The sequence below is a fragment of the Theobroma cacao genome, chromosome 6 (genome assembly GCF_053813885.1).
Source record: "Theobroma cacao isolate CCN51 chromosome 6, ASM5381388v1, whole genome shotgun sequence".
NCBI classification, from domain to species: domain Eukaryota; kingdom Viridiplantae; phylum Streptophyta; class Magnoliopsida; order Malvales; family Malvaceae; genus Theobroma; species Theobroma cacao.
The window spans coordinates 30,683,538-30,710,505 of record NC_142644.1 but is presented as its reverse complement, the minus strand read 5'-3'; the positions used below and the strand labels follow the sequence as shown (position 1 = coordinate 30,710,505).

Here is a 26,968-nt window from a genome sequence, read left to right as displayed (position 1 = left end):
TGTGGCTTCATGGAACTTATACAATTAAACAATGTATGCTACACCTTTTCTCGACAGTGACATTTGTGGGCTTTGTTTTCTCATGGTCATAGCTCTGCTGTTATGCAAAGTGCCTGTTGTCATTCTGTTTCTGTTTGTTGCTTCTTTTGCTCAATATTTACTACTTACATAGCATAGAGATCGCACAGCACCATAATTACTTGAAAAACAGGAAACCAGGCATTGTATCAGAAATGATTCTCTTTGCCACTTAAACTGAACTATGAATGTGAGTGTGTTCGGCCTACTCGACAGCTGTGGGAACGAGCCTTATCCCGTAGCTAACCCTTTATTCCCCAAGGCCCAAGCTTTTGGCACAAAAAAGTCAGAAACTTCGAGTGCGCATGCTCATGTGTGCTAATATACAAATACTTTTAGTGCCTGTAAATCTCATAGACATGATCTTTCCTTGCCCAACTCACATGAAAGCCACAAAGAACAAAAAGCACTTGAAGTTGGATTGCCATAAAAGGAAACTGAAGAGAGGGTATGGCGTAGGACAAAGGAAGAAGAGAAAGGGTGGGGCAAAAGTAACCTTCTGATCCTCCATTGATCTGTATGGACTGTGGAGATAAACAAAGAAAGCACAAAAGGTAAGCATATCATGTTTTATTGATCTCTTCCATACATATATCTAATTAAAAAAAGGGAAGATTCCATCCCTTTGTCACAGTGGAGAATGTCCTTGTCCTCATCTCCAAAACTTTCTCTGAGCAGAGCCTCAAAAAGTTGATAACTGCTAAGTTTGAAGCCATTTTAATGGAAGGTTGATTAGCTTTTGCCGTCCCCAAATTTGTCTTCTTTCTTGAACCTTCTCTTTGTACTTCACTACAAGGATAATTCTCATAAAAAAGAAGACATTTCTTACAATCAACCACTCGCATCCGTTTCTGTTTGTCACGCATTGAACTCCCATGTGTGTGCTATTGCAACATATTTTAATCAGCAAAAAGTTGCTGAGAGTATGGTCACCGCTACTAATCTAAAGCATTCTCTTCTCCATTCATTTTGCTAATTGACAAGGTGAAGTATATCAGCAAAATTGTTCCCAAGCTCGACCTGTCAAAAGAAAAGAGAAAATTGTCACTTCAAAATATGCCCAATTCTTAACAAATATTCAGGTCTTGGCAGGGGAGCTTGCGAAACTTACAATGTGGCAAAGAAGAAGAGAATCCTCTTGGGATTGAGTTGCCATTGGGGATGAGACCGCCTGAAACTATTTCTCCTCAAACTAAACCTGCTCTCAGGAGCAGCAGTGCTGCTGCCGGTTGTGATGGTGATCTGATGATGAATTTGTGGGTTGCTGGCATGATCGGTGGACCCTACAACCACCGCCGTGGGCTTTTCAGGCGTGCTAGACCCTACCATACATAGTAGACTCAAATTCAATAATTCCATTCCCCAACCTTTTACCATAACTTTTTCCAACAATACATGGCAACATGCGTCCGGGAGATGATACTCTAGGAATCTGTACTTTGCACCCAACTCATTAAACAAACAGCAGTACTCAAATCCAGGTACTGCCCACTTCCTAGTTACATGACAAGGTATCTTTTCTATAGGTAAAGTACTAAACACTACTGACTATCTGCCCTGTAAAATATCAGACAAATTTAAGCCATCCATCTTTTTCAATGTTGGCATTGTTCTTTGTAACTATGTAGAAAGCCAGAAAAGCAGCATGTATGACAGCACATTCTGAGGGACCAAACCTTCCTGAGAATCTTAGTAGTAAACTAATTGTAACAATATCAACTGTTAAAATAGTCGAAACTAAGCCTAGGTGGTGTGAGCCCATTGGTGGCTAGAGTGAACCCGGAGGTGAGGCTGGTCCAGGTTGGTGATGGAAATTAGTGTATTAAACTACAATGTGGCAAACAGCAAATATGGCCAAATCTTAATTTACTCTCAGTATTGTTTGCTAGTGTCCTGCATATATGCAATTATGCACCAAGACCTTCTCCCACACAAGGACCCATGGTCCATGTGGGTCTAAGAAAATTAAACTATTAAAACTTGGGAAACTAGCAAAATCCTAGCAGCCAAATCATTCCAGATTTTCTTTTTTAATTTCCCGGGAAAACCTTTTCCTGGGAAAAAAGTTAAGAGAAAGCAATACCTTTGGGGGAGGAGGTTGCAGCAAAAGAATCTCTATCATTGACAGAGGAACTAGAATTAGGATTAGTACAACTGGGAGTAATCATCTTCTTGTCGCCTCGCTGAGACCCTTTGCGGGAAAGGTTTCTCTGCAACTTTTTTTTGTTGAATGAACAAGAAGAGGAAAACAAAGAATTATTGAGTCATGAACATCAACACCATTAAAAGAAGAACAAGATTGGAAAAGCAAACGAGAAGTAGATAAGAATTCAACCATGCATGGCACAGGATTATTGAGGTGTAAACACGTGTCATTCATACTGGAAATTATCCCCAAGAGGAGAAAGAAACAGGAATGGAAGAAAATGGAAGAAAACTTACTGTAATTCTTGAATTCGGATTGATTTCTTTATTGGCTCCTCCATGGGAGAAACTTTCCATGTCAATAACAAAGCTATCGGATTTATCGGTTGTGTATTGAAACCCGTTAAGATGATCCGAGACCGAAATCTTTTGTGTGGACATCTTTTCCTCTGACCCACGAGCCTCGTGGGAAGATGCCAAATCCTATCACCAGACCAGGAAACCCAACTAAACAGAGTCAGAGGAATAAACAGAGAGACCAGACAGCTTTTTAACTTGAAATTTAAGATCAAAATTTAAGGAATAAACAGAAAGCAAGCGACATATGATGATCAAAACCGATTAAACAGTTCCAAGAAAAATGGAAAAAACAAAGCCAGGAGAAATCCCAGAAATACTATGCTTACCAACTTTGGATTTTCCGCCATGTCCATCATTTTCTCGGGAAAGTGAAGGAAACGATAAATAGAAAAACCAATTCAAGGAATAACCAAGGGAGGAGAAGTGGAGTTGGAGGTCTACACAGCGTTCACCAATTGCGTATCCAATGGGGTGACTCGGAATCAACCACTTGATTGGAAGCGAAGGGAGACAAAGAAGAAAAGAAGAAAACAAAGACTCCCCTCCCTCCTGAGAAGTAAAAAACTTGAAGATTTCTAACACGAATAAAGTATTCTTATAAAATCGAAGGAATCTCGCGATTTACGAACAGGGCCTTGGAAAGAAGAACGAGAATCACCAAACCTTTCTTAACCCAAAGGCACAGAAGAACTTATAACAGAACACAAAAGACAACACCCTTTTCTTGTTTCCAAAAGACCAGTGCTCCAACTGATGTCTGTTGTAACTATGAACTCATGGCTTTTGTTACAACCTCTGGAGTTCCCTGGAGTGGGGAAAGGAGATTTCGTTTCACTCTTTGTTAAAAGAACAAGAAAAACACCATAAAGAATGGAAATGGGAATTCGGTTAAGAAGAAGAAACTGTGATCAAAGGGTGCAACGAGACATAGAATTTGGAACTTGCAGAGGCTTTGGTTTCTCCGTGGTATATTTATATGGTGAGTTTGTTTAATGAGTTGGAATTGAACTCATTGAAACGTTTACAAAATTTAAAAAATAAAAAAAAGTAAAATAAATTATTTATAGTATAATATTATAAAGACATCATGTGGAGTTGGGCTTATGATAACGGCCCTGACCCCAAATTTATTGCTATAAATAGAAAAACTAGTTGTACTTTGAAGCAAAACATAGCAAAATGCCATCATATTTTGATTTTTATGATCACATAAACTTGTTGGTATTAGCCCTTTTACTATTTTGTAGAAGAAAACAAGCAATATGATGTGAAAATCAATGTTTTTGAGTAAAGCAATTCTCTTTTAAAAGGCAAGCATACATTGAATTTTTGTTTTTGAGTTACATATACTAATTGATTTTCATTCTTTTACTTCATTTATTATGTGCTATAAAATCTTAACTTAAGTCTTTAAGTCTTATAGAAAAGGTCAATATGATATATCTTTTCGAGTACTAATTTTGTGACATGTGTGAAAAGATTCAATCAATTCACTTATACGTAAAAGAAAATCTAATTAAATTCGGTAATGAATCTACTTGTAGAAGCATAATTTTTTTTTTTTGTTTACGAACCAAATTTGATGGGCTAAAGCAAGGTTATAATGATCTCAAACTTTGCAGAATTTGGAGTTTAGACTTGTTTGTTTGAGAGCAAGGAGGAATTGCGTGATAAACTCAAAATTCTTTTAGGGATATAATTCAGAGAGTTGGCTATTGATGGCTAACTGAACAAACGTTGATGTTGGAGTGATGCTGGTGGCAACAATGACCATAAAAAGATGATCCATTTCGATCAGCAACTAGAATTAGGCGTTGATTGAAACAATAATTTTCAAACAGCACAATCATAACTATGCTTGGAGTATGCAATCAACCATTTTTGGAATTTATCATCTGTGTTGTGTTAATCATCAATACAATGAATCCCCTCAATTAAATACTCAATAATGTATATAGGAATGAGAGTTAAATAATTAAAAAGTTATTGAAATTTTTTATTTAAAAAACATATGACGTGATCATATGACTCATTTCATATTAACTGTCATATTAAATGCGACATCAGTTAAAAAAAATTTATACGAGTACAAATCAAAATATAAATATTAATTTAAGTATGATAAAAGAAAACGAATTTATATTTTTTTTCCTTATGTTGGTGCAAAGGAAATTGAAAGCTTGCCTGTGAGTGGAGGGACAAGAGCATGCAGAAGAAACGGCAAAAATACACGTAAAGCCCCAGTTGGAACTTAGCAAAAAAAAAAAAGAGTTATAGACATTAAATATGGATGAATAAATGTGTTATAATTGAAAGATTACCGAAAGGACATCTTTAACTGAAAGATATAATTAATTACTTTAAGTGGAGAAAGGTTGGTTCATACTGATCGAAAGGAGCAGCACATGTTTGTGGAGGCAATGTGTCTGGCGGTGGAGATGCCGGCTGCCGGCTGGCTCATGTATTTTCCACTATCTAATAGTTTAAGTGTATAATTACACACATGAGCTTGTATTTGTAGCTTAAATAACTAACGGATTAGCCAAAAAAATTATAAACAAATAAACCATTGAACAAATCAACATTAAATAATTAGCCCATAAAACAGAGGCCTTAATGGCTCTTTATCACACTTTCCTTACATTGAGAATCTTCGAGCTTGATTGATAGGGAACATGCTCCTAGGTTTCCATGAGAGAAATTAAATGATTTTCGTGACTAGTCTGGGTAATTGTAAGTCTAAGTTAATGATTATTTCAGAACAGTAATCTTTTATTCGCATTTGGCATCTCATTTCCGTTTGACTATCAAATAGGAGAAGAAGATTTCTGTTTACGACTTTGTGTCGCTTACCATGAACATCAAACAATGGAAATTCCTTGAAAATGCATGTGAGGGCAGTTTCATTAGGTGAAAGGTAGACTCAGCCGGCCTAGCCTCAAACGGACAATACTATAAAATTTTAAATGCAATCTTGGACCTGAAGGTATACTTTGTCTTCGCTTGAGGCTTCAATTTTTAAGGTACAAAAAAAAAAGACTTTTTTACAGGGAAAGGCTAGCTGTGGAATAGAGCAGTTTCTTTTTGGGCAACAGCAGTACAAATAATCAAAAGTTTCAGCTGCGCTCTGGCAAAGCTTTAACCAGCAAGCAGCTCTGCCCAGAGGGCACATATAGGCTTACAATAAGATCATGTGCTACATCTTGAAGCTTAATCTTTGCCCTAAGGGTACATGTCCATTAAACAAACTCCTTGAAGAATTAACGGCTCAAGCTTAGACTTAAAGGCTAGGTGGCTTTTGTCACGTGTGATGAAGCAGCATGTTTGCTATATGCTCAAGTCTAAATCAAGCTCGGGACCAGCCCGTAGCCATCTACATACTTTTCTTCCATATGTTTGTCTCTCCGGAAAATTAATTTATCCTGGAATTTCATGCCAGCTTGAGATAAGTGATGGAATGGACACGTTTCATATTTCCATTTCCAAACAAAAGAAAGGATGACTCTACGTTTTTCTTCTGGCACTTGGACAAAAAATCAGTATGGTCAGCACAGTTGGAACTCAAAGCGACCCAAGAAAAATATATATATATAAAAAAAAAAGCTTAGAAAGATTATGGTTTTTACATTATTTTCTTCTTCATTTTCGGTCCTCTCTTTCTTGCAAGCAAAGACAGAAGAGAGCTTGCATAGTACAAGGGAACAAATTCGAACAAAAATTAAAGTAAGACATCTGTCTTGCACTGTGCACCGTTAAGTTTGAGTCCACAGTTTATTTAGTACAACAAAACTGAGATCATGTTCACCACATAAGGGGCGATATAATCCCTGTGTCCGATATTGATCCCATTGCACCCAGTTTTTTCTTCCTTTTTAATATGCTCCCCAGCATTTAATAGCCCATCATCTCCAACTTTAATGTAATTTTAACTTCAAACTCAGATGCCAAGTGTGAATAAAGGATGTTGAAGACCAAGCTAGCCAAGCTGCTCAACCATGTGGGGGGTGGTGGGGGGAAAATTTGCAATGTAAACCGATGTGTCTCAGCATTGTTTCTAAGTCAAACATGGTGGTTAATTGGGAAGTCTCTTCAACAACTAACAGCACCCCATTCTCCCTGGTTTGTTTAACTGGGGTATTGGCTTGTTTATTGCAACATCTAACCAACTTTGAACTCTGAGGGTGGCTTCACCTGCAATCATAGTAGATTTGATGTGTGGTGCAAAACATTTTTTCACTTTTCCACAACCTCACCTTGCCAACCTCCAGGTGATTGTGCAATCATCATAACGTGACCCCAAATTCCCAGAATCAGGAATTTGTTTCTTATTTCTTCTATATTATGATATTCAAGTTAACGCCCTAAAGTTTCATTCATGAGATAAGGATTTTTTATATACTTCTTTGCTAGCTGGTCTTTGATACGCTTCTTATGCAATAAGATATTGAAATTGATTGTTGTGCATCTTTCCTTTGCTTTAAATTTTCTTCAAGGTTACGTGATGCATATGGGGCAATAGAACTTGGAGATAAGGAGGGAATGGTGTGGGAGGAATCATTACGGCTTCCACTTTGATTTGGTAGTGAAAGGAGAGGGGTGGTCTGTTCTGTTTCGGTTGCAGTCGTTGGGTATAATAATAAAATAGTTCCACAAGTTCAACCCCCACATTCCCGTCCTTCTCATTTTGCAATTATGTGATTTGAGTCAATGTATCATTAAATCCCAAAAACATTAAAAAAAGATCGAGAAGACCAATAAAATATTCATTAGTCAAAAGGATAAGCTAGATAAATAGAGAATTTAAAACCCGGGCAGGGAGGATCTGGTGGAGTGCTTAGAAACTCTGATGTAAATTTGGTGGGGGTATTTTGTGGGCCTTTAGGCATTGAAGATTCAAATTATGTAGGGATTATGATAATTTTGCATATTTTTAGATTTTTTTAATATCTTCTTTTTATAAGAGTTAATTTAATTATTAAATCTGACTCCATAGTTACTTTATTTTGAAATAGATATTTTAAAGCAGATGATTGATATGATCATATTTATATATTTCTTGAGAGATATTAACTTTTTTCGTAAATCATTTAGCGAAATTTAATATGAAAAAGGCATCTATGTTTTCAATTTAGTGGTGATACGTATGTACTGTTTTGTTTAAATATTTGTATTCTGATGCATGGTAGTCCTTATTTGCAGTGATGCTATGTATGCTTATGCTTCTTTTATGTGTAGGGGTTTATGAGCTAAAACGAAATCTTATGTAAAAGTGTATGGCAGTCTAGGTGACTTTGGAGGCACTTTCCTCTACCCATGAGACCTCATCCATGTATTGTTTTTAAATGATAATTAATAAAATTCTTATGATTGATTGGGCTAAAAAAATAAATAAATAGAGAGTTTGAATTTTATATGTGTATGTACATGTGAGTTTGTATTTGTGTGTATATATACGAAGGAATATATTGCCAAATACATAATATTATAAAAGAGAGACAATTATGAAAATTAGCTCTAATCATGAGCACTACGAAATGATTAAGTAGAGTATAGAATGCATAATCAAGAAATAATCATGCATGTGTGGGCTATAACCTCAAAAGCAAGAGTGTGTGCTGTCATAATCAAACTTATCGAGTTCAATATATATGTGGTCTTCGTGCAATCAATTAGAGTCGGATTGGAAGGCAGATTTGTAGCCTCGATTGAAATTCTAGGATCATACGGCTGGAACTTGATGATGGCCAGATGGAATATTCATAGGCAAACAAACAGTTGGCCATCACCCATTGTTTGCTCTCTTGACTGAACAGGAACCGTATATTCCTCTCATGATTGGTGGGGGAAGTTCTAACTTAGAGCTTAAATTAAAGAGGCAAAAGGAGGATTAACATGACGGCCGTGCACATGAGAATTTGTTGCCAATTCACTAACTTGACTTCGAAGATATTTGTTTCATAGATTATCTTTGGGTACAACGTAATGGGAATTGTAAGAGATTACTGTTGATCTTGGTTTAATGGGAAACCAAGAAGAGATAGGGTAAAGCAGCGATAATTGACAAAAAGGCACATTCGAGAATCAAGCCTGACATCACAAAAACCGAAAGGGACCCTAAGATATAGGGGGATGGACAGCCATTGCCCAATAGCAAAGAAATGGTTGTTGATTCTCGTTCTCAAAGATAAACTTTCAACGTCCCCAAAACAGGGTAATGCAGCAATGGTAAGAGAAAAGAATCTTCAATGATTCTGTCATGGAAGTCTGAACCAACCGTTGCTTATCTGCTCCAATCTTTACAGCAGAAGAGAAACTACAAAGAAGCCAAAAAATCCTTAAATGAGCCAGGATGAGTACAAACTGAATGTAAGACAAGGTGTTATCAAATAAGGACAGAATCCCAACGTATGAAACAGACAGGAATCGAAATGGGTGGGCACTCTCTCCTATAAAATTTGCTGGAAAGCTGTCATTAACTGATTGGAATGTCTTGTTAGCATTAGGAAACTGTCTCGACTATAACCCCCCAATGACTTAAAAATTCTCCCTTTCATCATTCTACTTGTGTGTTTTTCGGCTATAGTAGAAAATCGCTCATGGGATGCCAACTGGCAAACCCATTGGTGATATACCAAATGAAGATTCAGCAGCCCTAATTAAATAAAAGCTTATATATATTAGCCATGTTGGGAAATGTGACAGCAATTCTCTTTCTGAATGGGATAATCGTCCGATTTCTGCCATGTTGCTGGCTTTGTCGAGAATGACATGATTGGATTCACATTCACCCTATATGAAACCATTTAATTTGCTTTTTTGACTAATGTTTCTTTGGGAATTGTTAGCAATTGTCCTGGACTTTTAGGTAGTTTCCCGAGCCTTCTTGGTCACTGTTCTATTTTCTTGCCCTTCCTGTTTTTGGGTCGTCAAGCCCTGAATGCTATTTGTTAGCCTTGGTTTTCCTTCATTTCCTTTGTTTTTTTGTTCTTAATTTTATTCTTTTACATTCGAATCAATTATATTTGTCTAGTGAGCAACATATTTAGAGCTGAAATTGTCAAAACCCTATGATTTCTTGATGTGATTCCCGCTACATTTCTTTACTCTTGAGTGCGTCTCCATCCAAGGTGAATATATGATCATGGCAGCCCAGCCTTTAGCCCAAATGAGAATAAGAACATGTCCATCCATTTCGCAAACCCCAAATATTTAATGGGCCAACCACAGATCAGACATAACACATTGGACACATTGCGACAGAAAACAATTCAACAAAAAAAAAAAAAAAAGTTCCCACCGGTTTTGAAAACCATATTCTTTCTCCCAACTGTGCATATACTTTTCAGTAACCATACCCAGTAGGAGACCTTTACACCCTGTTCTCGCACTTGAAGCGGACGATTCCAACGTTGGAAATTCATTTTTGGGTTTGATTAAGAATCAGCTATAATTGAATTAGCCCTAAATTTCTAAACACATTCTAATTTTAAAGGGTATAATTAAAAAAAAAAGTTTAAAATTTATATTTGATATATTGTCAATGTATAATATTTATATATTATTCGATAATGTTAAAAATTGAAACATCAATAGTGAATTAATGATTCACTAATAATGTATAGAATTTAAACACCAATCCTGTATCAAATACAAATCCATGAGATAGCATGTTTCTATAAGAGTATACCACGTATGATATCCTAATGATAAAACAATGGCCTTATTCTTTTCTTTGCCCATGCAAAAGGACTACAAATTCTCTTTGCCTGCAACCTTTTAGATACGTACCCACTACATAAAAGCCCGTCAGGGAAACAACTTCTGTTCATCACCCAAAAATCTCCATCGGAAAACCTTCTCGATTGTTCAAAAAAATGTCCAACGGCGATGGGTTGCCGATCCGATACACCCAGCAGGAGTTCCAGCCCCAGCCTCAACCCCAACCCATGAAACGCAACCACACTGCCCAACGCTACGCGCGGCGGGTTCGTGATAGCTTCACCACTAGAGTCACCAAAACGTTATGTGCCATATTCCTGTCTCTTCTTTTATGTGTTGGCATTGTTATGTTCATTTTGTGGCTCAGTTTACGCCCTCATCGTCCAAGGTTTCATATAATGGAGTTCACGGTTCCTGGTCTGGCTCAACCCTCGGGGTTTGAGAATGCTCAGATAACGTTCAATGTGACAGCCAGGAACCCCAACCAACACATTGGAATCTACTACGACTCCATGGTTGGGTCCATTTATTACAAGGATCAACGAATCGGGTCAACTCCTCTGCTGGACCCGTTTTTCCAGGAACCCAAGACAACTACAATTGTGTACCGTACATTCGATACGGCCACGCTCACGGTTAACAGCAACCGTTGGAAGGAGTTCATGGATGACAGGCAACAAGGGATGGTGGTTTTCCGGTTAGATATAACGTCGGTGATCAGATTTAAGGTTTCAACATGGGACAGTAAGCACCACAAGATGCATGTCAATTGTGATGTTGCAGTTGGTCCAGATGGAATGATCTTGCCAACTTCCAAGGACAAGAAATGTCCTGTCTATTTCAGTTGATTCTTGCATTGCTGTCTTTGTTTTTTTTTTTTTTCCCATTTTCTTTTGGGTTTTGCTTTGTGAAGTGGAAGGGTGTAGTTCAATTGTTGTATAATCATTCTTATTTGATTTGATTTGTAATGTTATGTGTGATGGAATTTATTATAATTGATGGCACATTTTTAAACCTTTCAAGCTTTGAATGTGTCTTTGATCCGAGGGGTGGTTTATAAAGCAAGATGGAAATATTAGTACCATTGAGATGTCTACTAATATTAAAGATACACGTCATAATTAACTAATATAAAAAATATACGTCATAATCAAAATTCACTTTATAAATGAAAATCTTATCATTGTAATGTAAAAATTAATATTGGACTGATACATATTCTAATATCAATTATAATAAATACGGTCCAAATATATATTTCTAATTCAATAATTTTTCTAACTTAAATGACGTGTTTTTTAAAATCTTAAATTTATATTATTAATATTGATTAATTTAGATCTTTATATAAATTTTAGTAATCACATTCACAAATATCATAACAATTACTATTTTTTAACTTAATAATATGAATAAAAGACTATAAAATAGTGGCCATGTCGAAATTACATCAGAGTTTTTAGTACTTAGCTGTGAAGTATTTTTCCCTCTTGTAACCCACTTGATTTATCTTGTTAGAAAGATTGGATCAACCCTCCCATTCCATAAAGCAGAGATAAAAGCAAGTTCCACTCAAATTCCTTAGCTCAATTACCTATTGAGTTACTTTTTGTTATCCTAAGCTGAGATGGGAAGCAGTTCTGTTTTTGTAAGACCCTAGGTATCTTTATTTTTACCTTGAGGATTAAGGTTTCAAACCTATAGCTTCCTTAGTTCTGAGTTCTTCGAATATGTTGCTCTCAAGTCTCAAGCATGGACCAGTAGTCTTCCTGCTTATTGGAATATGTCGTAGCCTAATCTTCCACCAAAGACATGCGAGGAAAAAGTGTGTTGAAAGGTGAACTTTTCTCTCTTTCATGGCCGGAAAGAGGTGGCATTTCACTTTAAGAAGGTTGTCTCTTTGAACAAACGAAGAAGGATTGCGTGGTTAATGGCCACCGTGTCAACTTGCCTTTACACCTGCAATTCTTTTTACTACAAACTTGGGATTGAATGCATTATTTATAACTTTGGATTTCATATAATAATATGGTAGACCCACAGAGCAATGCAATAATTTCCTTCAGTGCTTGTCTTTGGCTTTATTTAATTCCTGAGCATTTGTCTTCAAGCTTATCTGAAGAGATTATATAAGCCAACTTGCATGATGGTGTTCTTCCAAATCCTTTCTGCAATACTATAACAACCCCATCAAAATTAGAGTTACCCAAAAATGAAACTTGCTAAATCTACTAAACTTCCCTTGCATCTCTTCTTTCTTCAAGTGATAACCCTGTGGGGTTTGATGTTTTTTTTGATATGGCTCATTTTGAGGCCGCAGCATCCTGTTTACAAGGTCGTAGATGTCTACATCTCCCACATCAATTACAGGAATTCAACATTTCATCAAGGGTGGAACTCGAGATTCCACCATGACCGGAATCAAACAGTGAAGGACAGCTGGAAGTCAAGAATTCATGGGGGCTCGAACTCAACGTATCGAAACATCTCCATCACCCTCAAGATTGAAATTTCGAACCCCAACAAGCGGATTGGCATCGACCATGATGACATCAAAGTAGCCCTATACCACTCAGATAGCTTTATTGGCAACAATTCTGTCGCAGGTTTCCATCAGGGTTACAGAAATACAACTTTTTGTGAAGTGGAAGTGAAAACTAACCAGCACTCTTGGAGAGGGATTATGGGCAGGAAAGTAGATTTAAGGATTTGCTTAAAAAGTGGAGTTCATTATATCGATGGCATATTCAGATGCAGGACAAACCGTCATCCAATGGATTTTGATGCATACAGGAAATTAAGGTTTGTTCCTGTGAGACAGCCACCAAGAACAAATTACACATAAATTTTTATGCCAAGAAATGTGGTTAGTTACCAAAGGCTGTTGGGTTTTTATATTTTAATTACTTATATTACCTATAAATGTGTCTACTTGAAATTTGGAAATGTGTTATTCTAGTATGTTCAAGAAATCGTACACTGTAAATACCCGAATTATCCGAATTCAATTAATAATTTGTTTAATCAAAATCAATTTAAACAAGAATTGAGTTAATTATAAGCAAAGGATGGCATAATTCTCAGCCGATTTAGTCTCACTGCATGTGGATAAGGATCTTTCTTTTTAAGGAAGAAGCTTCGGAAATAACCTGCCTGCAGCAATTAGGCCTTGAAGCCTATGCGTCACATAAAGCAAGATTAACGAGCTGAAGAAAAGAATATAGTTCGTCTCTCGTCTCTCCCCCCTAAACATTAGTAATATTCCTTTGCTAAACTTCCATCCTTCAACGAATCAAAGTCTTAAGACTTGAAAACTTTATTCTCACTCAACCCACTATTCCTCTACCCTCCAAGATAAACCAAACAATTCCATTTACCAGGATGATCTATCAATTCAATCCTTCTGGAAACCTACTTCCATTCTCTCCGAAGACGTAACTGTAACAATGTGTAAAACCGACAACTTCTACCTATGGCTTCTCCAGGTTGTTGGTCTCTTGGGCCTTGCTGCCCTTTGTCTATGGCTAGCTATGCGTCCAAAAAACCCCAGCTATACTATCCTGAATCTTTCTGTCCCTGCGCTAAATGATAGCAATGCATCTGGTACAGGGATCATACAGTACGAGCTGGATATTAAAAATCCGAACGAAGACTCTGGTATCTACTATGATGATATCTTGTTGATCTTTTATCATGGGCAAGATAGAGTGGGGGACAATACCATCCCTTCTTTTTATCAAGGGAAGGACAAAACTCGTGAAGTGCTTGCCCATGTGAATGTTGAGACCGGCCTGTGGAAAGCTCTTCGCAGTGCAATACTGAATGCAACAGCTGAAATAAAGGTCGATTTATCAACAAAGATCAAATATAAAACGTGGGGCATGAAAAGTAAGCACCATGACATGCACAGGGAAGGGAAGGTGCCGATAGGTAAAGATGGCAAGATAGCTAACAAGAAGAAGAAAGTTAAACTTCGACGTGGATCAAAGAAATGGAAAGTAAGGACAACTCGACTTCTCTGAAGTATTGTCAATCTACACCTTACCTTGTTCTTCTTTACGTATGTATATATTGCTGTATTTTGTCACATTTATATATGTATATAAGAATTAAACAACTAGATCTTGGTACCTGTAAATTGAAGGTGAATCATGCATTAGTGATAGTTTAAACTATAATACATTGACGGGTAGCATTCTCTCTCTCTCTTCAAATCATTCTTGAAAAAGGAAAATAATAGGTATTATTAGGGACATAAGTATCAAACATTACTTTCTTGTATAAACTAATCTATTAACAACCTCAGGATGTCCCCTTGTTCGAACCCTGACACTGAATTGCAATTTGTCTTCGCCAAACATGAATGGGAACCTGCAAAGCAAACAGAATATCTTTAGGCCTCATTTTATTTCAGCTCTCCAAGCAAATCAATTTGGCTGATGAGTTTTAGATCTACACTGATATCAGAGATGTTAAGCATGTAAAAGGAGCTCTTACAGCAGGGAAGCCACCATAGTCCCCGGGTGTTCTGATGTCCTTAGTGACACAGCTATTAGCAGCAAGTCGAACCTGCAATCGCCAACTTAGATATTTTCTAATGAAATATACCTTCATGGAAGCATCCAAAACATAACTCCCTATGTTAATGTAATGGGAGATAATCAAATCAATGACAAAAGAAAAATATACAGGAAGCAAGACACATTTCAGCAAGTTTAGAGACTAAAAATGGATCATTTTTCTTTTCCAAATCACATGCTAATTTGATGTGAATTTCTAATCATGCAAATCAAGTGTCACATTGATCATTTAATTGTGTCTCTTTCTATACATAAAACTCAACAACTTGATGCAATAATTTGTTTCCTCTCAAAATCAAGTAAATACCTTTGATGCAATAGAAACATGATCACGAACTGCTACTCTTCCCCCTAGGACTACATAGTCTCCTATCCTGTGGCAGGAGAGAAAAACCAAAGATGATAACAATTCCCAGGAACTTTAAAACCTTCATAAAGTTCAGATACATTAATACATGGGAACGTGAGGAACCAATTGAAAGGAAGAAGGAAGAAAAAAAAACAGTAATAACATACGTCACTGAACCTGCTATGCCGACCTGTCCACAAAGCATGCAACTGTTCCCAATAACTACATTATGTCCAATCTGCAAAGGCCAGCATTTTGGTAAGATTATACCACAGAACATACCTATCGACAAGGCCAGATAGCAAATATCACCTGCACTAAGTTATCTATCTTTGCATGATCTCCTATGACTGTATCTCTCCAACTGCAAAGCCAAATAGGTGATACTTTCATTAAAGACAGGAGCGCTGAGGAATATGCAAGATAGTTCGCAGTGAAAATATTCAGAGCCAACAGACAACTCACCTGCCGCGGTCAATGCATGTATTAGCTCCAATTTCCACATAGTTCCCTATCCTAGCATTTAGCATCTGGGGAAAAACAAAGGAGAAAGAAAAAAATATACTTAGTAAAACAACTCACTTGCTCAAATCAACTCTGAATAAATTATCTTAAATACGCTTTCTATGCTCTAACAGATTCTAAAAAGAATCAATTCAATGATAAAAGAAATGCCAATTATAAAACTTTTCCTAATTTTGGCCTCGCACCGCTCAAAACACAAGCAAGTTTAATGAAGTTGGTGACTTGCTGTGGCAACATAAGAGAAAAATAAAGCTATTCTAACAGTTAACAGATTGTACTTGCGTTGCAAGTTTACAACGGCATTTTAGTTAATGTGCTTAGTCCATTGTCAGTATTCAGGGCATTAAAGAAAATATGATCTTGTTATTGATATATTTATCTAGTTTGACAGTGTTGGATAGCTTAAAGTCCAATAAAGAACACCAACTTGAGGTTTCTTGACCATGCTGCCATCCTCATCGACAAAGAATCCAAATCCTGCAAATGAACAAATTGAAACAAACAATTCAACTCTTGTATAAGTTACTCTTTAATAGACCTACAACACAGATTGGGAGGTTAAGGGAATATAAGTAAAAATTTTTTGACACTGGACCACTATCATATGTTGAATGAATTGGATGCCTCCTTTAACTTCCATTAGCTGATATAAAATCCAAGCTCAAATACCCAGCCTTACCATCTTGACCTATGCAAACTCCGTTATGAATTACACATGAATCCCCTACAGTGCAGTTACTGAGTGCAGTATTATACCTGGCGAAATATAATACATCCATCAGAAATCAAAAGAGGTCATAAATGCAAAATTGCAAAGCGAAACTAAATTAAACAGCGTGTGATGTCAGCATGTGCATTTGCTGATAAATATGGACTGATTTACCCGATCTTAGTAAATTGACCAATTGTAACACTAGGTCCAATAACAGTCCCTGACCCAACATGAGCATTCGCACCCAACACAGATTTTGAATGAACTATGGCGCCGATCTCAATAAGCACGGTTGGATCAATGCAAGCTGACTCATGAAAATACCCACCTCCATTTTGCCATTTTAAGAACCCCCGGTGATCAAATTCGGCTCCTTTTTCTATCTCGACAGACAGGGAATGAAAAAAAGAGCAAACTTAACTAGTAAGAGTACAAGTAACATGTCCATTGAGACATTTCAGCAAACAACTGAGCTGCAATGGGAACTTACCAGAGCTAGCAGTACTGCTTTGGAGCGTGGTTTGGTTAGTTGGGGACACGGAGAAATTACAGAAAGTGCCAAAACGCGAAGAAGTCGAAAGAGGAAAGTTTTGAATAGGGAAATTCCTGAAAAGGAAAGGGCAAATGAAGGATAATCTTTTTAGAGTAACTGCCATAACGACTAGGGGATATTCAGCTAGAGTGATGGTTAAAGGAACAGCTGGAAAGAAATGGTAACGGCTCTTCGGAAAAAAAAGGCGGGAATGGGATGGGCGCAGCTCCAATAAGTGGGCCTTCGATCAGCTTATGGCCCCAAGGCAAGTGACCCATCAGTCTGGGCCAAATCTTCCTAAAAAGGATAGTCCAATTCCAATCTTTTATTTGTTTTTTTTTTTTGATTCTTGTAGTGATGTTCTAATTAAGAATAACAATGGGTACCTTGTAATCATATGTCGTGTATTATCTAATTCGATAAGAATAGAGTACCTTATAATCGAGTTTGGATGATCAAATTATTATCTATCATGTGTTCGGGTAACAATCTTAAAATAGTCATTACTCGAATCTAATTATAAATAATGAATGTTAATATTAAATTTTAGTTTTTTAATATATTTATTTATAAATTTTTTATAATTAATGTAATAGTTACTAAATTCATTAATTTTTTGAATATGATTTTAAATTTATTTTAATTAAATATTTAATGAGTAATTCAGATATTTAACGAATAATATTTAAGATATTCGAATACAAATTCAGTAACAATTTTAAAATTTAATCGAGTATTTATAATATACGTGTTTCCTATCAAATTAAAAGATTGGGATAAAATATTTTAAAAACGGGTATCTTATCCGTTAGCATTTGTAGTTCTAATGAATTAGTTTTAAAGGTGGGGATAGCAAGTTTCAAATAGAGAAATGAATTAAAGAAATGAAGTCAAAGTTAGATTAATTTACTTTAATGTACAACATGCAAGTAATAATCTCTCTATATCTGCTGTCAATTTGCCACCATTGGAAGTAATGTCATGAGAGTTGACCTCATCCCTCACACCCATTTGTTCAATTCTTACATAGGAGAAAACGACAGCCAAAAGAAATATATTTAGTCTTTGGTAAACGAACCGCAAGTGCTTTTATTTGCCTCCAGGAATTGAAAAGCATCAAGTATATGATAATACAAAATGTCAATTCATTCCATGTAGTCTTAGTCAGTAACATCGTGGTTGAAACTGCAAGGTTTTGACTGGCGAAAATTTTTGTGATATCCCCAGAGGAATATATATTCAATGTCTGTAAGCAGTTTCTACATCAGAAACCAGGGCAGCAATGGTGGAACGGGGGACCAGACCAACAGTTTGATTGCCTAAGCAATGACCATTTCTACGATTAGTTAATGCTATATTGTTCTCGGTATCTTTGCTCTTCTCGTAAACCTATCAATAGGGTAAGCTTGGCCGGTTTCTGCGCCTGGAAATTCGTTGAATATCAATGGTCGCCAGGTGTGATACCCGTGCTTTTTTTTTTACATGATTTCAACGTGGTAACGAATACGAATTGATTAAAAGAGCAGTCAGCAGCTGGGAAAGTAAGATTCAATGATCAAAGCGGCCTCTTGTTCTGCTGTCCATGCTCAGCACAAGCCAAGGGCAAGTATTAAATAATTATATTGATGGTAACCTTGGGAAATTCAAGATCAAAGTCGAATGCAAGAAGGGTATTGGTTAATGGAAGATTTGGTTCAGTAGAAAAATATCAAGGCGGTGATCACTTACGTAATTTATCCTATTATTAATCTTGGAGATAGTGTATTTGGTCAATTACTGTCTTCATCAAAATTTCCTGAAGCTTAGCCATCAGTAATTTGTATATTACCATATACTTATTCAATTTGAATATTCGTTAATTTACGTTGAATTCTGGGTCTACTCTACAACACCATTGAACCAGCTGGAATCTCATATTCTCAATATTCATCCATGCCTTATTGTCAAAGTCGCCCTGTAAATTATTCTTATCTGTTCAGCCAATTGAGGAGCTTTTCTTTTCTTGTAAACATACGCAGTTGCCTGGAAAACAACCAGGTACGGCCACCGAATTAATCAAACAGAAAATCAATCAGCCACTTATTATTATTGTGACGAAATCCAAGTGTGATGATTCAAAAATTTAAACTCAAATTATTAATAATGATTAATTTAAATCTTAATAATTATATTTACATCAGATGTGAGATGAGTTACCACAATATTTTTTGTGATTATATATTTCGTCAATATTAAGAAATAATGTTATTTAAAAGTTATTAAAGAACTCAGGATAAAGCTTGAAAAGTCCTAAAATGACAAGATTATAATTGCATGCCATTATAGACTTTTTATTATCACTGGTCACTAAGTCAATCTTTATGAAAGACATTGAACAAAAATATAAAGTTAAGCCATATTGTACGAAAGAAACGAAAATTGTAGGGGTGATTGCCAGTTTGTGTCAGAGTTTGCCAAAACTACTGAAGTCTTCGTGAATTTTCAGCTTCTCAGTTAAAGTTTCCTTGTGATGTTAATAGGTTTAACCATGCCTAAAATTTGTGACCACAAGTCGTTTTAGAAGAGGAAATGTCCTGCGGAAACAGTTAAATGAGCTTTCTGATTAAGTCAGCTTCCATATTACAGTTCTTAAGCTAAAAAGTAGTAATGCAAAACGTACTCCAAAGAAAAAGAAAAGGAAAAAGAAAAATGGGCAAGTATGCACTTTCAGCTATGCTTTTGCTGATCTTGAGGCTGTTCGTGCTCTTTGACGAAGTCTCCCCAAATCTTCTCTTCACTTTTTGCTCAGAAAACACAAACTACACAAGTAACAGCACATTTGAAAACAACCTTGAGCGGGTTCTTGAGGCATTACCTTCCAATACTTCAGACACCGGCTTCTACAGCACCTCTATTGGAGATGGTGCTGATCAAGTCTACGGTCGAGCACTTTGCAGAGGAGATGTCAACACTTCGTTATGTCGAAGTTGCATAGAGAACGCTAGCCAAGATATAATGAACCTGTGCAAAACAGAAGAAGCAATTGTCTGGTACGATCTCTGTCAGGTTCAGTACTCATTTCAGAACAGTTCCTTGATGGTTTATACCGGAAAGTATCCTGAATCAAACAAGCAGGAGACAATTATATCACATCCTGATCATTTCAATGATGTGTTGACGTTTTTAATGAACAACATCTCGACTAAGGCAGCAGCCCTTTCCAAGATCATGTTTGGATTTGGAGAAATAAAGTTTAATAAGAAGGAAACAATATATGGTCTCGTTCAGTGCAGTAGGGACATTTCTGGTAGTAAATGTCAAACTTGTTTAGATTCAGCCCTTGGAGATCTTAAAGCCTGCTGCTATTCCCGTACAGGTGGAACTGTTCTGAGCAGGAACTGTAACGTGAGGTTTCAAATGTACCACTTTTATAATGCCTCAAATTCTCCATTAATATACCCAAAATCTGCAGGTACAAACATGAAAATCATTTTTCTTTCTTCTTTGAAACATTGAATCTTTGATTAATTACATTTAAGTTGGATAGGATCAGGTTTTCTTTTATCTTATTCTCTTCCACTTCCATCTGTTACAACACTTGGTGTTTCAGGACTATTTCAATTTTCCTCTCCACCACCTTCAGCTCATCTTTTTACTTATTTGCAGCACTTTCTCTTTGCCTATCACAAGAACCCTTCTACAACACCCTTTTATTTTCTGTGTCCATTCTTGAATAGATCCTCTGTGCTTTCTACTTGTTGGCATACAGCTCACAAACTCAAAAATTAATCACTTCAATCAGACAATGGAAAAATGAAAAAGAAAATAATGAAAAGTCAGTACCACGTTTTACAACAATATTCAAATTTTCGACCTAAAAGAATGCTTCAATCATTATTTTTCAATAATTCCAAACTGAGTGCTAAAATTGGATTTTGACCAAATTGTTTGCACTGAAAACAGGGGATAAATGGAGCAGTGGGATGCTTGTGGCAGTAATATGTGCAACAGCATTGGTTCTTGCGCTTCTGATTGGTTCTAGTGTTGTCTATTACCGGTGGAAGAAAAGGACACAAAACGGTAAAATGCTGCAGAAATGGCCAACCATCTTTTCTTGATAGTATATGTTATCTTATCTTAATTATGGATGTTTTTAGGTATGTTTTGTTACAGCAGGTGTTTGTTGTCACTATACGGTTGGATAGCAGAACCTTTTTGGGTTCTGCCCTATTATCACTTGAATGATCTTTTCTTGGCTATGCCAAGGTCCTGTATCATTTTACATGATGCTAATAAAACTTGACCTTTTGATAGAGCAAAATATATTATTTTCAGTAAAATGAAAAAAAGAATGAGATATGAAAGAAGATTTTATTTCTTTTGCAGACGAGGCAATAAGCCAGAAAGCATTGTTATATGAATTGGCAAGCCCAAGGGGAGTAACCATTACACAAGAAGGCGAGTTGGTAACATCTCAAGAATTTCCCTTCCTTGATTTACCCACTATAAGGGCAGCTACGGATGATTTCTCTGATTCCAACAGGCTCGGACAAGGTGGCTTCGGCACAGTTTACAAGGTATCCAAGAGTTATGACCTCCTTTTCCGCAAAGTTTATTATGACTTAAGTTTTGTTTATGTGCCTGGATTGATGTCTCGTGTCTGAATTTATAAATTAAATTCAACTGTTCAAGGGTGTGCTAGCAGATGGGAAGGAAGTGGCAGTTAAAAGGCTGTCGAGGAGGTCATGGCAAGGTTTGGAAGAGTTGAAGAATGAAGTCATATTAATTTCAAAACTTCAACATAAAAACCTTGTCAGGCTATTGGGCTGTGGAATTGAAGGTGAGGAAAAGCTGCTCATATACGAGTTTATGCCAAACAAAAGCCTTGATTTCTTCATCTTTGGTATGTACCCTTTATTCTTCCAAGTAGACTACAACTCATGTGAATCTTTTTGTTTATCAAATGATCTTCAATATATTTTTTTTCAGATCCGGAGAAACGCCCACAACTTGATTGGAAGACATGCTTTGAAATTATAAGTGGAATTGCCAGGGGACTTCTCTATCTTCACGAGGATTCCCGACTTAAAATCATTCATAGAGATCTAAAACCCAGCAATGTATTGTTGGACCAAGACATGGTTGCCAAGATATCAGATTTTGGCATGGCAAGAATTTTTTGTGAAAACCAGAATTCAGCTAACACTAAAAGAGTTGTGGGAACATAGTGAGTTTACTTTTTCTTAAATCTTTTGTTCTTGACCCTTACTTGATAATCACTAAAAGATCAAAAAATGGCTGGCATTTATACATGAAACAGTGGATACATGGCTCCAGAATATGCAATGGAGGGGTTATTCTCTGTGAAATCCGATGTTTTTAGCTTTGGCGTGATAGTGCTAGAGATTCTGTGTGGGCAAAAAAATAGTGGCTTTTACCTAACAGAACATGCCCAGACACTTCTTGCTTATGTGAGTTTACCTGTTTGATAAAATTAAAGTATCCCTCCATCAGTAGAATACTCTGTTCTCTCTAAATTTTGATTTTATGTGAATTTATCGGCAGGCCTGGCAAATATGGAGAGAAGGTAAAGAATTGGAAATAGTGGACCCTTTTTTGCTGGAATCATGCTCAAAACCGGAAATCAACCGGTGCTTTCATGTCGGGCTTTTATGCGTGCAGGAAGATCCAGCAGACAGACCCACCATGTCTGATATTGTGGTTGTCTTAGGAAGTGATACGGATACGATTGCTCTTCCTGAACCAAAGAGACCCGCATTTTCTGTGGGCAGAGTGATCGCAATTGATCAGTCTTCAATGATAGATCCATCAATGAATCAAATGACAGTATCTGATATCTCAGCCCGTTGAATGTGTTGACCCCCATTAACAAATTAAATTTAATCTAGCAGCAGTCAACTGATCTCCTTGATAGGACAAAATTTCAGTGTTCAAAATCTGTACTCCCTTTGTTCAATGTAACAAGAATATTACTGAGATTGTTCTGTTCGTGGGGCATGATCATCAAATGTTATTAGAAATTCTCTTTATATGCTCTGGGATAATTTTCCTCTTTTGGACATATAATTGTTTGCTTCCTGCTAAATAAGGTAGAAGAAAATGCTACCAAATCACCTTAATTACAAGAAAATGCCTTAGTGGAAGTAGCTTTGGCTAGAGGCTTCTTCTTCTTCTATTATAACTTTTGGATGTTTGCTAGATTAACGATTACACCCTTTTAATACATTAATGCACGACATTTGTTTCATTTTATCTAAGTGACATAATTAGCAGTAGTAATTACAATGTTTTAATTAAGATATGTAAGAAATGCAACTCCTCTACATTTCCTAAAAAAAAAATAAATAAAGACGTTACCAATGTACTAGTTGATACTGGTAAACATGCAGCAGGCTGACAGAAGGTTCTGGTCAGGTCAAGGTATCCAGTATACCGTCAGGCTTAAAGTGGCGCAGCAGGTGGAAAGCACCTTCCTGGAACTACACCAAGTGTAGTTAAACTTTATCAGCCTTTTGTTTGTCTGCCTAAAGTTGTAGCCTGATTCAATGATTCTGCCTTCGTTTTCCCTTGAATTTTCTATTCGCCTGTTAGCAAATAATCAACCGCCTGTTGGGTTGACTTGTACCCCGAAAGGTCGCGGTCATTGTACAAGTAGGACAATTGAATTGTTTTTCCATTCTACTTAGTTTCCCAGGAATAAATTCATCTACGAGTACCATTGATTTGACTTTCACTTGAAAGTTCTTGCTCACCAGAAACTGCTTGTTAGAATTTCTATCTCATAGTAATATTTAAGGTCTGCACCTAAAGGTTAAGCTGCAGTTGAGCCAATCTTGCAGTGTTGCAGAGACTGGAGAGACAAGATATGGATCATTCCAGTTCTACACAAACCATTCGTTTGCTTTTGCTTTGTTCTTTTCTTTCTGGTCTTCATGATCTTGCTCTTGCTGATCCTCCCTACCCACTTTGTTCAAACAATACTAGCAATCATTTATTGAATAGTTCATTCCAAAATAATCTCAACAATCTGCTTTCGTTACTACCATCAGAAGCTTCTGTCTCCAAATACAACAATACCTCTCATGGGAATGGCACGGATAGAGTTTATGGTCAGTACCTGTGCCTCGACTATGTTTCATATGAAACCTGCCAAGACTGCATCTCCGTTGCATCAAAGGCTATCACGTATCTTTGTCCAAATAGAACGGAAGCAGTCGTATGGGAGGAAGATTGCCAATTGCGCTACTCAGATAATAATTTTTTTGGCCGATTGAATGTAGCAGACAATTTTTGCAAAGATAATATTATTAACATCTCGGATCCTGTACACTTCCAATCTATCGTAGAGAACAAGCTGCGAAATCTTACCAAAAGGGCAGCCTTCAATTCTTCAGCAAATATGTATGCTACCGGAGGAGAACCATATACAGCAGATGACACCCTGTATGCTATGGTGCAGTGCACCCGAGACTTATCCCCAGATGACTGTAACGAATGCCTTGAGGCTGCCATTAAAGATGTTTCTTCTGAGTGCTATGCTTCTCGTGGGGCACGACTTCTTAGTCGCAGCTGCTATCTTAGGTATGAGTTATATGCCTTTTATGATGGCGCCAAAGAGCCCTCTGTTTCCACAGAAAAGAAAGGAGGTATGCAAATTTATTTCAATTTAAGAATTGATTACATGAACCTGTTAATAATAAATAAATAAAATCCTCTGAAAGTGATACTAGTATTCGCTCCCTCAAATTCAGGTGGTGGAAGGAAAATATGGATGACTGTAGTTCTTACAATTGGATCAGCGGTTTTAGTGATACTGCTACTGGCTTCCACCATGTATTGTGTTGCAAGGAAGAAAGGAACTGGAAACGGTAAGCATAGCGGTCAAAGTTATTCTCTCAAATGCAAGCATTCCTTCTCTCCTCTTTTGAAGCTTTAGATGCAAACTTTTACTCTTTGTTTTCATGTACCAGGGAAGAAAAAACTACACAATATTGGCGACCCTGAGAACACAGATTTGCAGAACCAGTATTTCGAAGGTTTAGATGAGCTAAGGGCTCATGACTCTTATTTTGATTTGGCAACCATAAACTCAGCTACTGATAGCTTCTCTGATTCAAAGCTGCTGGGACAAGGTGGTTTTGGACCTGTTTACAAGGTAAGAGAAATTTCTATCAAATACTTAACACATTTCATTTTTGACATCTAAATCAAAAATTAAATTATCCAAGATGCCTCTTCTGCAATTTAAAAGAAAACAAGTTTATTCATTTTAGGGTGTACTACCTGATGGAAAGGAAGTAGCTGTCAAGAGGCTTTCAAGCTTCTCTGAGCAGGGTACTCTGGAGTTCACAAATGAAGTCCTACTGATATTGAAACTTCAACACAAAAATCTAGTCGGGCTTTTGGGTTTCTGTGTGGATCAGCAGGAAAAGTTGCTTGTTTATGAGTTTATGCCCAACAGCAGCCTTGACGTGGTCCTCTTTGGTCTGTTCTTAACTCCACGTTTGCTTAGAGCTTTTTGTTTTAATCGCTTGAATCTATTAACATCTCACAGTGTTTGCCTGAAACTTGTTTTTGCATCAGATTCAAAGAAACGTGCACAACTCAATTGGAGCAGACGTCTTAACATCATTAATGGAATTGCAAGGGGAATTCTTTATCTACATGAGGATTCACGGCTTAGGATCATCCATAGGGACATAAAAGCTAGTAACGTGTTACTGGATTGTGACATGAACCCAAAAATCTCGGATTTTGGAATGGCAAGAATCTTTGCAGGGGCAAATAGTGAAGCTAATACAGCTAGAATAGTGGGAACATAGTAAGCCTCTCTTCTAATTTCAATTCATTTCCTTAAGTTAGCAAGATTGTCAAGATAAATGCTTTACCATGCCATGGATTCCAGTGAAGAGAATACCACTCTGCCAAAGCACATAGCCATATCTGCGCAATTCTTGTTTTTCCAAGCTTCTTGATACCGTTTCTAACCCTAGCTGTGTTTGTGAAATAGTGGATATATGGCTCCGGAGTATGCCATGGAGGGATTATATTCGATTAAGTCTGACGTTTTCAGCTTTGGGGTACTCTTGCTTGAGATAATTACTGGCAGAAGGAATGCAGGCTTTCATCAATCAAAACGTGTCCCAACTCTAGTAGCATATGTAACTATTTTTGTAGCTAAATTACTTGCATTTCTCTCCAATGTATCAGCACTGCAAAAAAAGTTTGTAACAACATTGGATATTGATGCAGGCATGGCATCTATGGAATGAAGGGAATGCCTTGGAATTGATGGACCCATTACTAACCGATGGATGCCCAGATGAATTCTTAAGATACATCCATATCGGACTGTTGTGTGTTGAAGAAGATGCATTCAACAGGCCTACCATGTCATCTGTTGTGGTAATGTTGAAAGGTGAAGCTGTGACATTATGCCAACCTCAACAACCTGCCTTCTCTGTGGGAAGATTTGCTGATCATCATCAAACGCTGGCTCATAGTTGCTCTGTCAATGGCTTAACGATTTCAAATATTGCACCTAGATGATTGACCTTTGGAAGTCCAGGGATGGCTTGCCTTGAGAGAAATTCCATATTTTCTTTGAATTTTTCGATTTCTGACTATGATATATTTGTGGGTTAGTGCCTCCGTGGATACCAATTGCCAAAAGAAAAAAATTTCCACGTTTCCATCTGGAATTTCATGGTTTACTTGTTCCATTCCCTCTGGGACCACGTTTTGTCTGTTGTCCTCTTTTCCAATGAGAAAAAGAGGTGTGCTATCATTGCAGATAATGAAAACTTTCTGAAAACTTAAAACAAGTAAAATAATATCTGATGAAATTGGCTAAGCTTTGCTTATTCATGACAGCCACTCTTTAGTTATCTGAAGGGGACAAGAAAATGGTAAACTGTTCTTTGGTTGATGAAGAGGAATCCCTGTTATGGCTCATAATATACCCGCAA

At 36.9% G+C, this 26,968-nt stretch overlaps 6 protein-coding genes across 8 annotated transcripts; 4 read left to right on the top strand and 2 right to left on the bottom strand.

Annotated features, from left to right (window-relative positions):
• Window positions 1-559: 559 nt before the first annotated feature.
• LOC18597086 (uncharacterized) lies at window positions 560-3,581 on the bottom strand. The gene is made up of 5 exons (XM_007025913.3): window positions 2,910-3,581; window positions 2,521-2,706; window positions 2,162-2,294; window positions 1,190-1,400; window positions 560-1,098 (listed from the first exon to the last, which is right to left on the bottom strand). The coding sequence occupies exons 1-5, from the start codon at window positions 2,937-2,939 to the stop codon at window positions 1,017-1,019; spliced, it is 642 nt and encodes a 213-aa protein (XP_007025975.3). The 5' UTR covers window positions 2,940-3,581; the 3' UTR covers window positions 560-1,016.
• A 6,760-nt stretch (window positions 3,582-10,341) lies between these two features.
• On the top strand, window positions 10,342-11,327 carry LOC18597085 (Late embryogenesis abundant (LEA) hydroxyproline-rich glycoprotein family). Its single transcript, XM_018122951.2, has one exon. The coding sequence runs from the start codon at window positions 10,458-10,460 to the stop codon at window positions 11,148-11,150; it is 693 nt and encodes a 230-aa protein (XP_017978440.2). The 5' UTR covers window positions 10,342-10,457; the 3' UTR covers window positions 11,151-11,327.
• A 2,338-nt stretch (window positions 11,328-13,665) lies between these two features.
• Window positions 13,666-14,480, top strand: LOC18597084 (protein NDR1-like). The gene has a single exon (XM_018122631.2). The coding sequence runs from the start codon at window positions 13,749-13,751 to the stop codon at window positions 14,322-14,324; it is 576 nt and encodes a 191-aa protein (XP_017978120.1). The 5' UTR covers window positions 13,666-13,748; the 3' UTR covers window positions 14,325-14,480.
• On the bottom strand, window positions 14,431-17,185 carry LOC18597083 (putative UDP-3-O-acylglucosamine N-acyltransferase 2, mitochondrial). Its single transcript, XM_018122630.2, has 10 exons — window positions 16,959-17,185; window positions 16,640-16,847; window positions 16,436-16,512; window positions 16,184-16,233; window positions 15,697-15,761; window positions 15,544-15,595; window positions 15,399-15,469; window positions 15,190-15,256; window positions 14,800-14,871; window positions 14,431-14,673 (listed from the first exon to the last, which is right to left on the bottom strand). The coding sequence occupies exons 1-10, from the start codon at window positions 17,122-17,124 to the stop codon at window positions 14,605-14,607; spliced, it is 897 nt and encodes a 298-aa protein (XP_017978119.1). The 5' UTR covers window positions 17,125-17,185; the 3' UTR covers window positions 14,431-14,604.
• Window positions 17,186-19,572: 2,387 nt separating this feature from the next.
• Window positions 19,573-23,034, top strand: LOC108662465 (cysteine-rich receptor-like protein kinase 10). Of its 3 annotated transcripts, XM_088807328.1 has the most exons (8): window positions 19,574-20,286; window positions 20,356-20,451; window positions 20,943-21,059; window positions 21,366-21,556; window positions 21,672-21,882; window positions 21,969-22,206; window positions 22,300-22,450; window positions 22,545-23,034. In XM_088807328.1, exons 1-8 carry the CDS (start codon window positions 19,647-19,649, stop codon window positions 22,848-22,850), a joined length of 1,950 nt encoding a protein of 649 aa, XP_088663454.1. In that variant the 5' UTR covers window positions 19,574-19,646; the 3' UTR covers window positions 22,851-23,034. The 3 variants fall into 3 exon arrangements, with proteins under 3 accessions (XP_088663453.1, XP_088663454.1, XP_088663455.1); XM_088807327.1 differs by having other exon boundaries at window positions 19,573-20,451; XM_088807329.1 differs by lacking the exons at window positions 19,574-20,286; window positions 20,356-20,451 and adding an exon at window positions 20,680-20,814.
• Window positions 23,035-23,718: 684 nt separating this feature from the next.
• On the top strand, window positions 23,719-26,701 carry LOC18597082 (cysteine-rich receptor-like protein kinase 15). Its single transcript, XM_018122873.2, has 7 exons — window positions 23,719-24,646; window positions 24,752-24,868; window positions 24,971-25,155; window positions 25,274-25,484; window positions 25,584-25,821; window positions 26,011-26,161; window positions 26,253-26,701. The coding sequence occupies exons 1-7, from the start codon at window positions 23,866-23,868 to the stop codon at window positions 26,547-26,549; spliced, it is 1,980 nt and encodes a 659-aa protein (XP_017978362.2). The 5' UTR covers window positions 23,719-23,865; the 3' UTR covers window positions 26,550-26,701.
• Window positions 26,702-26,968: the final 267 nt, after the last annotated feature.

What these genes read in the sequence shown, in the direction of transcription:
- LOC18597086 (XM_007025913.3), bottom strand. Translation starts at nt 2,939, where the DNA reads ATGATGGACATGGCGGAAAATCCAAAGTTG. An exon ending in TGGCGGAAAATCCAAAGTTG is followed by an intron (nt 2,707 to 2,909) that starts GTAAGCATAGTA and finishes GTCTGGTGATAG; the next exon opens with GATTTGGCATCTTCCCACGA. An exon ending in TGCAACCTCCTCCCCCAAAG is followed by an intron (nt 1,401 to 2,161) that starts GTATTGCTTTCT and finishes TATGTATGGTAG; the next exon opens with GGTCTAGCACGCCTGAAAAG.
- LOC18597085 (XM_018122951.2), top strand. Translation starts at nt 10,458, where the DNA reads ATGTCCAACGGCGATGGGTTGCCGATCCGATACACCCAGCAGGAGTTC.
- LOC18597084 (XM_018122631.2), top strand. Translation starts at nt 13,749, where the DNA reads ATGTGTAAAACCGACAACTTCTACCTATGGCTTCTCCAGGTTGTTGGT.
- LOC18597083 (XM_018122630.2), bottom strand. Translation starts at nt 17,124, where the DNA reads ATGGCAGTTACTCTAAAAAGATTATCCTTCATTTGCCCTTTCCTTTTC. An exon ending in AAGCAGTACTGCTAGCTCTG is followed by an intron (nt 16,848 to 16,958) that starts GTAAGTTCCCAT and finishes CTGTCGAGATAG; the next exon opens with AAAAAGGAGCCGAATTTGAT. An exon ending in AGATAGATAACTTAGTGCAG is followed by an intron (nt 15,470 to 15,543) that starts GTGATATTTGCT and finishes TGGCCTTTGCAG; the next exon opens with ATTGGACATAATGTAGTTAT.
- LOC108662465 (XM_088807327.1), top strand. Translation starts at nt 19,647, where the DNA reads ATGCAAAACGTACTCCAAAGAAAAAGAAAAGGAAAAAGAAAAATGGGC. An exon ending in AATATACCCAAAATCTGCAG is followed by an intron (nt 20,452 to 20,942) that starts GTACAAACATGA and finishes CACTGAAAACAG; the next exon opens with GGGATAAATGGAGCAGTGGG. An exon ending in GAAGAAAAGGACACAAAACG is followed by an intron (nt 21,060 to 21,365) that starts GTAAAATGCTGC and finishes TTTCTTTTGCAG; the next exon opens with ACGAGGCAATAAGCCAGAAA.
- LOC18597082 (XM_018122873.2), top strand. Translation starts at nt 23,866, where the DNA reads ATGGATCATTCCAGTTCTACACAAACCATTCGTTTGCTTTTGCTTTGT. An exon ending in TTCCACAGAAAAGAAAGGAG is followed by an intron (nt 24,647 to 24,751) that starts GTATGCAAATTT and finishes CCTCAAATTCAG; the next exon opens with GTGGTGGAAGGAAAATATGG. An exon ending in CCTTGACGTGGTCCTCTTTG is followed by an intron (nt 25,485 to 25,583) that starts GTCTGTTCTTAA and finishes TTTTTGCATCAG; the next exon opens with ATTCAAAGAAACGTGCACAA.